The following is an 8,131-nucleotide window of genomic DNA, read 5'->3' as shown; positions in this document are numbered from 1 at the left end:
CTCCTCAGCCTGCAGGCCCTGGGAGTCGCAGCTCGGGGAGCTCACCTTGAGGAAGAACTCCGTGCCCTTCTCCATGATCTCCTGGATCTGCAGGAAGCCGGCCGTGTACATGAGCAGGAACTGGTCGCCCACGTTCATGCTGAGCCGGCCGGTGTAGCAGAAGCTCAGGATCTGCTGGAACGACTGCGGCTGCACGGCGGCCGGCAGCTCCACCACGGCGCTGCGGCTGCTGTTGAACAGGTCCCGGAAGTACGAGCTGCTGGCGGCCAGCACGGCGCGGTGGGCCTTGAAGGCGTGGCCCTTGACCACCACAGACACATCACAGTACAGGCCCTGCAGCCGCTGCTCGTTCAGGCATTCCAGGATGCTGTTGCCGAAGTTCGGGATCTCCATCTGCAGGGTCTGCGCCATGGCGGCGGCTGCACGGGGACAGGGAGACACGGGAATGGGGGGATGGGGTCTGGCAGTCAACGCTGGCGCTGGCCCCGGCCCCACAGACTCCTGGGGCAAACCACTCAGGGACACGGACATCCACACCCCCAAATAGGCTGTGGCCCTGCACGTCACCTGAAGTCACCTACTTTTCCCATCCTAGCACGGTTGGTCCTTTCCTTTTTCTAAATAATTGTTTTATTCTAAAGAATAAAACAATTGTATTATTATTTTTTAAGATTGATTTAATTCCATTTGTTATCATTATTTTAAATTTGTCCAGAGAGAGACGGGGAAGAGGGAGAGGGGGAGGGGGAGAAGCAATCCACCAGGTCCGGGATTCGAACCATGGTTGGCCATGTGGGGATCCAGTGCCTTTAAGCACCACACCATCTACTGGCCCCTCAAGTTTATCTTTATAATTATTTTTAAAATGTGACCAGAGAAAGACGGAAAGTGAGAAAGAGCCAGTCGCCCGGGACTCGAACCACAGTTGTCCACGTGGGAGTTGAGCACCTTTAACTACCACGCCCCCTGTCCTTCATTTCTACGATCTCTCTTCCTCCATTTCTCCCTCCTTTCGGGATTTTGGGTATGCATGCACAGGTACTTGATGTTATCTTTCAAGTTACTGGGGCTGGGATGTGAACTGCCATGTGGGATCTGGCTCCCTTAACCACTAGGCCACCAGGCCGTCCGGCCCCATTGTCAAAATGAAAAGAGTGTTAGTTTGTGCCACTGTGACGTGGAAAGTTGCAACTGAGACCATCAGAGGTGTGGGACGGTCTGGATGGCCCACTGAGCTAGGTCAGCCATGGACCCGAATGGTCACAACGTGTCCCTTAAAGAGGGCAGCTAGGATGTGACCAGCTAGGGTGTGAGTGTGAACTGTCACCAGCGCCGCGTCCGTGTGACACCTGTGAAGGGCATGGGCATGGAGGCCCCAGGGTCGTCAGAGTTGACCATCCAAGTGTCCACCCACGACCACTGAGCACCGTTTGTGGACTGACTAAATGAGCACTCAAGACCACCACCAGGGAAATGCACGTGTAAGGTACAAGGTGTCCTCTCATACTCGCTAGGGGAGCTGGATTCACCACTAGCCAACGTGGGCCAGCAGGTGGCATGGGGAAGTAGCTTGGCAGACCCCATATGGCCAGCGCTGCAGTTCAAGTCCCAGACCCGGTGGCTTGAAACCCAACACACTCAATGCGTGTCTGTGTGCCCGAAATCACAAGAGGACGGAGAAGGGGTTCTGGTGGGGCCAATCCCCCCCTGCTAGGATGCTTTCCCACTTTTTACTTTGGGTTTCCAGCAAGTACATATACCACATAGCAAAAAAAAAACAAAAACAAAAACAAAAAAAAAACCTTAAATTTAACTTTATTTATTTTAATTTGACCACAGAGGGACAGATCGAATGAGCAAGTAAGTGAATGAGCGAGAGAAACAGACTGAGAAAGCAAGCTGCCAGATCCAGGACTCGAACCACAATCAAACCACATGGGAGTCCAGCACCCTTAACAGCCATGCTACTTGCTGATCCCAGCCACATAGCAAAATCTACAAAAGAGAAAAAGGGGCCAGGGGCCAGCAGTTGGTGTAGTGGTTATAGGACTGGATTCCCACGTGGCTGACTGTGGTTCGAGTTCCAGACCCAGTGGATTGAAAATCACACCAGGCACACGTGTGTGTGTGTGTGTGTGTGTGTGTGTGTGTGTGTGTGTGTGTGTGTGTGTGTGTGTGTGTGTGTGTGTGTGTGTGTGTGCGCGCGCGCGCCCAAAATCCCAGGAGGAGAAGGGACTACAGCATGGCCATCCTCCCCGGGGAGGTGATTTTTCCCTTTCCCTGTATCTCTGCACTGAGCACACACACCCTTGGCAAAAACCTTCACAAAGTAAGAAAGAGAAAACAGAAATGGGAAACCCCATACACCGCGGGCGGGGCTGCCGGTTCAGAAACGAATCTGGAAGTCCCTCGAATGGCGAAAATATAGAACTTCCGTCTGACCCACTGTTCACTCTCCTGGGAACTGCACCCCAGAGAAAGTTAGAGGGCTGCCCACGTAAAATCTCGTGCACCCGTTCCTGTTCCCAGCAGCGGTATTCCCAACAGCCCCAGGTGGAAATAGCCCCAAAGTCCCCCAACTTGGGAACACAGAAACAATGAGGTCTAGCCCTACAATGGAGGATCATTCAGCCTTAAAAAGGAAGTTCCAAGACAAGCCACGGCACAGATGTCCCTGGAAAACAGCACCCCGAGTGGACACGGCTGGACGGAAAGACACACTGTCCGATTCCATTTAGTAAGACGTCCCCGACAGGACAGGCAAATGCGGAGACAGAAAGCAGATGGTTCGTTACCAGGGGCTGGGGAAGGGGAGATGGGGGGCCGTGCGAACCAAAGGGTGTGGGCTTTCTTCTTAACGTAATGAAAACTTAAAATGGACTGTTCGCGTGGTTGCATAACTCTGTGAGTACCAAGACCACTGAACCAGATAGGTTTCTTTAAAAGAGATTTTTGTTACAGGGCACGAGCCTCGCTAGAGAGACAGAAAGTGAGAAATGACCCCCCAGGGGAGATGGCCACGCCACAATCCCTTCTCCTCCATTCTCCTCTCAGGATTCTGGGCACGCACGCACAGACGCCCGGCAGGACTTTCAGCCACCGTGGATGTGAACCGAAGACAGCCATGTGAAAGTCCAGCACCTTAATCACTATACCACCTGCTAGCTCCTAGACACATGTTTTTTTTTTTTGGGGGGGGCTGTTTGCTATAGGGCGCGTGCGTTCGCCAGAAAGAGACAGAAAGCGAGAAATCACCCCCCAGGGGGGATGGCCACGCTGCAATCCCTTCTCCTCTTGGGATCTTGGGCATGCATGCACACGCGCCTAGTGTGAATTTAAGCCACTGGGTCCAGGACTTGAACCCCGGTCCACTACATGGGAGTCCAGCGACATAGCCATTACGCTAACTGCTGGTACCCCTAGACACATTTTTAATAGGCAGAGGGTGTGTGAGGTCACCGCAGAGCAGGCAGGAGGGAGGAAGCACCCCCTTTGGGATTGGTTAAGCTGCCATCCCTTTTCTCCCATTTCTCAATACCATCTGGGTTTAGGCATGCACATATACATGCCTGGAGTGTTTCAAGCCACCAGGGCTGGGATTTGAACCTTGGCTGACTATGTGGGATCCAGCTCCCTTAACCACTAGACTACCAGGCTGCCCCTGCATTATATACTTTAAAACTTCTTTCTCTCTTCTGTGAACCCCAGAGGGCCCACGTGCCCAGGGCCGAGGCAGTTAAGGACAGAGGCTGACTCCATAGCTCAGAGGGGTGCCCCAGGCCTATTCTGGGGGTGGGGTGGGAGTGGGCCCACTGACAAGACGGGAGTGCAGTGTGGCCACAGTCCCTCATCCGTGTTCATGTATTAAGTGGGCACTTGGGCCCAGCAGGTGGCGGTGTTTAAGGTGCTGGGCTCCCCGGTGTCTGACAGTGGTTCGAGTCCTGGGCTGGAGGTCTGAAAGAAACGTGCAGCACGCATGCCCAAAATCCCAAGAAGAGAATGGGGAAGGGATTGTGGCGTGGCCATTCTCCCTAGGGATTTCTCCCTTTCTCTCTCCCTGGAGAGCGCTTGGAACCTATAGCAAAAACTAAAACAAACAAACAAACAAACAAACCACAAAAAACAACAGTTGGGTGACTGTGTTGCGGTACAGCCAACCAACCTTGGTGGCTGGGGCTCCTACAGTGGGGAGGACAGCAAGGCAAACAGGGATAGAAAGACCCTTCTGAGCTGCTGGGGAGGGTGTGGGACAGGCAGGGTCCTCGCTGGGAAGGGCAGAGGCAGCCAGCACCAATAACAAAGGACTTGTGTGTGTGTGTGTGGGGGGTGGCGTGGTGGTTAAGAGTGCTGAACTCCCACATGGCTGACCACGGTTTGAGTCCTGGACCTGGTGACTTGCTTTCTCACTCGCTCTGGTCACATTTAAATAAAGAAATAAAGTTAAATAAGGGGTGCTTTGACGAGTGCACCTGAGGTTCTGGGGAAGGGGGTCAGGGCACTCCTTGGCCCGGGAACCCTAGCCCCCAGGTAGCTGTGCTCAGGAACCTCCCTCTATGTCAGGAGCCTGCAGATCCGGGAGCTGTGGGACCCGGATGCTGTTCTGTGGACACCCTGGACAGAGTGAGTCTGCAGAGAGCCCCTGTGGACCCACCCAGGCACCCCTTACACGCCAGCCCCACAGTCGGGCTTCCAGAACAAAACCCTCTGCAGCAGCTGGGCCCCTGAGCCACCTGGTGAGTCTGGCCCCACCAAGGGGACCCCCAGTACAGCTCACGGTGCTCCTCCCCTCTCACCCGAGAAAACGCACCCCCCCAGCCTCTGCACACGGGAGTGTCTCCCTCTGTCCCCAAACCCAGCCCTGCTCTAGCCTCCTTTTGCTCACCTCCAAGTCGGCCCAATCCCATCTCACGATAAACTGCCTGAAACCAGATCTGAATCCTCTCTCGAAGCTCAGCACGCCGCTGCCCGCCTCCCCTCCCATGCCCGGAATAGCAGGAGTCCCTGGGACCAGCAGTTAGTGTAATGGCTATGTCTCTGGACTCCCATGTGGTCGACCATGGTTCACGTCCTGGACCCGGTGGCTTAAACTCACGCCGGGCGCATGTGCGTGTGCGCCCAAGATCCAGAGAGGAGAATGGAGAAGGGATTGCTGCCTGCTCCCCACCATGGGGGGGTGATTTTTCGCTTTCTGTCTGTCTAGTGAACACACGTGTCCTATAGCAAAAACCTCTCCAAAAAAATTAATTAATTAAAAAAAAATAAGAGCAGGAGTCCCCAGGAACCCCCAGTCCCACACAAGGCCAAGGGACCCTCCCTGCATCCCCAGCCTTGGCCTCTGCTTCCATGACCCCCCAGTCACTGAACAAATTGCCAGGTCCCATCTAGCCTGGGAGGGAGTGGAGCCCTTCCTCCTCCCGGGCTCGTGGTCCACAGGCAGGGGACGCGGTCACCCACTCGGGCTTGCACAGACCCACGTCACATGCCAGGGCATCCTAACTTGCCCAGAAGAGGGGACAGAAGGGGAAGCTGAGGTCTGAGAGGGGCAGTGGTGGGTAAGGGGTGGGTCTGCACCCAGACTTGGGGTTCTGCCATGGACAGAACTGGGCTCATCCAGGCCAAGGTCGTATGTTGAAGCCTGTGATTGGGGATGAGGTCTGGAGGAGGTGATGAAGTGAGGCCTAGGCCGGTAGGTGGCGTGGTGGCTAAGGTGCTGGACTTCAAAGGTTCGAGTCCTGGCCCAATCCCTGGCAGCTTGCTCTTTCACTTTCCTTCTCTCTGGTCCAATTAAATAATAATTATAAATTGGGGCTGGCAGGCGGCATGCTGTTTAAGCTGCAGGATTCCCACGTGGCTGACCACAGTTTTGAGTCTTACACCTGCTTTCTTGTTCTCCCTCCCCCATCACATTTAAAAAACAAAAGAGGGACCAGCAGTTGGCGTAATGGTTATGTCGCTGGGCTCCCATGTAGTCTACTGCAGTTCGAGTCCTGGACCCAGTGGCTTAAACTCATGCCAGGCGCGTGTGCGTGCGTGCCCAAGATCCCGAGAGGAGAATGGAAAAGGGATTGTGGCGTGGCCATCCCTCCTGGGGGGTGTCATTTCTCGCTTTCTCTCTCTGTCTTTCTGGTGAGCTCAAGTGCCCTATAGCCAAAGCCTCTTAAAAAAAATATATAAATAAAATTAAAGTAGTCCTTTAAAATAAAAAAGTAATAAAGTTAAATAGAATAATTTTTTGGTTGGTTTTCAAAGAATTAATTGTTTTTTTATTAATTTATTCATTCCATCATTTTCATTTGACCAGAGAAAGACAGGCACACAGAGAGAGGGAAAGTGAGAAAGCAAGCCACCAGGTCCGAGACTCGAACCCTAGTCGCCATGTGGTAGTGTCCAGTGCCTTAAACGCCATGCCACCTCTTGACCCTAAATGAATTTTTTTTTTTTTTTTAAAGATTAAGCGAGGCCTTAAGGGTAGAAATAAGGTTAGCTATATACAGTGATTTACGGTGCTGGTGTCCAAAGTGATCAACCACAGTTTGAGTCCCGGACCTGGCGGCTTGCAAATCACCCTAGGTGCGTGCCCAAGATCCCGAGAGGAGAATGGAGGAGAAGGGACTGTGGCGTGGCCATCCCCCCTGGGGGGTGATTTCTCACTGTCTCTCTCTGGTAAGTGCATGCACCCCATGGCTGAGTGCGGGCCAGGAAGAGCTCTCACCAGCGCGTGACCATGCCAGCCCCTTGCCCGATGCCGCACTCCCAGGCTCCAGAACTGTCACCTAGCCTGACATTTTGTTGTGTCAGTCCAACCTCAAGCTGGTAAATGAGATCTTCGAAATGTTTCCAGAAAAACGCACTCTATAAAAAAACTATCCATGGATTTCCTAACTTTTTTTTTGCATCAAAACAAACTCATTCTTTTAATTTTATTATTATTATTATTTTTTTTTGTTTGTAGAAATTTGACCAGAGAGAGAAAGAGAGAGGGAAAGCGAGAAAGTAAGCCGTCAGGTCCAGGACTCAAGCTGCAATTGGCCACGTGGGAATCCAGTGTTTTAACTACCACACCACTCGCTGGCCCCAAACTGGTACTTTTTTTGGGAGGTTTTTGCTATAGGGCATGTGCGCTTGCCAGAAAGACAGAGACAGACAGAAAGCAAGAAATCACCCCCCAGGGGGGATGGCCACACCACAATCACAGCGTTGAGTTTAAGCCACCGGGTCCGGGACTCAAACCACGTTCGACTACATGGGAGTCCAGCGACGTAGCCATTACGCCAACCGCTGGTCCCCTCAAAACTTGTACTTTTAATTCCATTTTTTCTATGACCTTTTAGAAGTCTCCTTATACACTCTGCATATCTCTGATTTGAAAACTAAAACTCCAAAATCCAAGATAGTTGGAGCGCTGACATGATGGCACAAATGGAAAATTCCACACGTGACCTCATGTGAAGGGTCAAAATGCTGCAATATTCTGTAATAAAAAAAAACTGGACAAAATTGTGTTCAGGCTGGGGCCCTGTCCCCAGCATACCTCAGGATGCACATGCAAATACGCCAACTCCCCACCAGTCCAAAATCCAAAACAATTTTTGTTTTTCAGAGAGAGATCTTTGCTATAGGGTGCTTGCACTTGCCAGAGAGATAGAGACAGAGAGACAGAAAGTGAGAAATCACACGCACCCTTCCTGGGGGAGCGAGGCCAGCCATGCCATAATCCTTTCTCCTCCATTCTTCTCTAGGGATTTCGCGCATGCACACACACCAGCCTTGCGAAGCCGCCGAGTCCGGGACTCAAACCGTCATGCACTACATGGGAGTCCAACGGCGAAACCATTAGTTCATCTGCTGGTTCACCCAAATCCAAAACATTTCTGGTCTCAAGCATTTTGGATAAGGGATCCTCAACCTTTACAAGTTTGAAACACTATGTATGTATGTATGGATGGATGGATGGATTTGGAGAGTTTTTTGCTATAGGGTGTGTGCACTTGCCAGAAAGACAGAAAGCAAGAAATCACATCCCCCCCAGGGGGGATGGCCCCCCCGCAATCCCTTCTCCTCCATTCTCCTCTTAGGTTCTTGGGCACGCACACACATGCATGCCCAGCGTTGAGTTTAAGCCACCAGGTCC

At 52.4% G+C, this 8,131-nt stretch overlaps 1 protein-coding gene across 1 annotated transcript in view; it reads right to left on the bottom strand.

Annotated features, from left to right (window-relative positions):
* NACC1 (nucleus accumbens associated 1) overlaps window positions 1–7,746 on the bottom strand; it is an 11,809-nt gene extending 4,063 nt beyond the window's left edge. The window contains 2 exon segments of the mRNA XM_006161040.3: window positions 1–419; window positions 7,681–7,746. Coding sequence (XP_006161102.1) covers window positions 1–419; window positions 7,681–7,729 — 468 coding nt within the window. The 5' untranslated portion in view covers window positions 7,730–7,746.
* Between the last annotated feature and the right edge of the window lie 385 nt (window positions 7,747–8,131).

Source organism: Tupaia chinensis, unplaced genomic scaffold (assembly GCF_000334495.1).
Source record: "Tupaia chinensis unplaced genomic scaffold, TupChi_1.0 Scaffold138060_1, whole genome shotgun sequence".
NCBI lineage: Eukaryota > Metazoa > Chordata > Mammalia > Scandentia > Tupaiidae > Tupaia > Tupaia belangeri.
The sequence above is the reverse complement of the archived record's forward strand: the minus strand, read 5'-3'. Positions and strand labels throughout refer to the sequence as shown.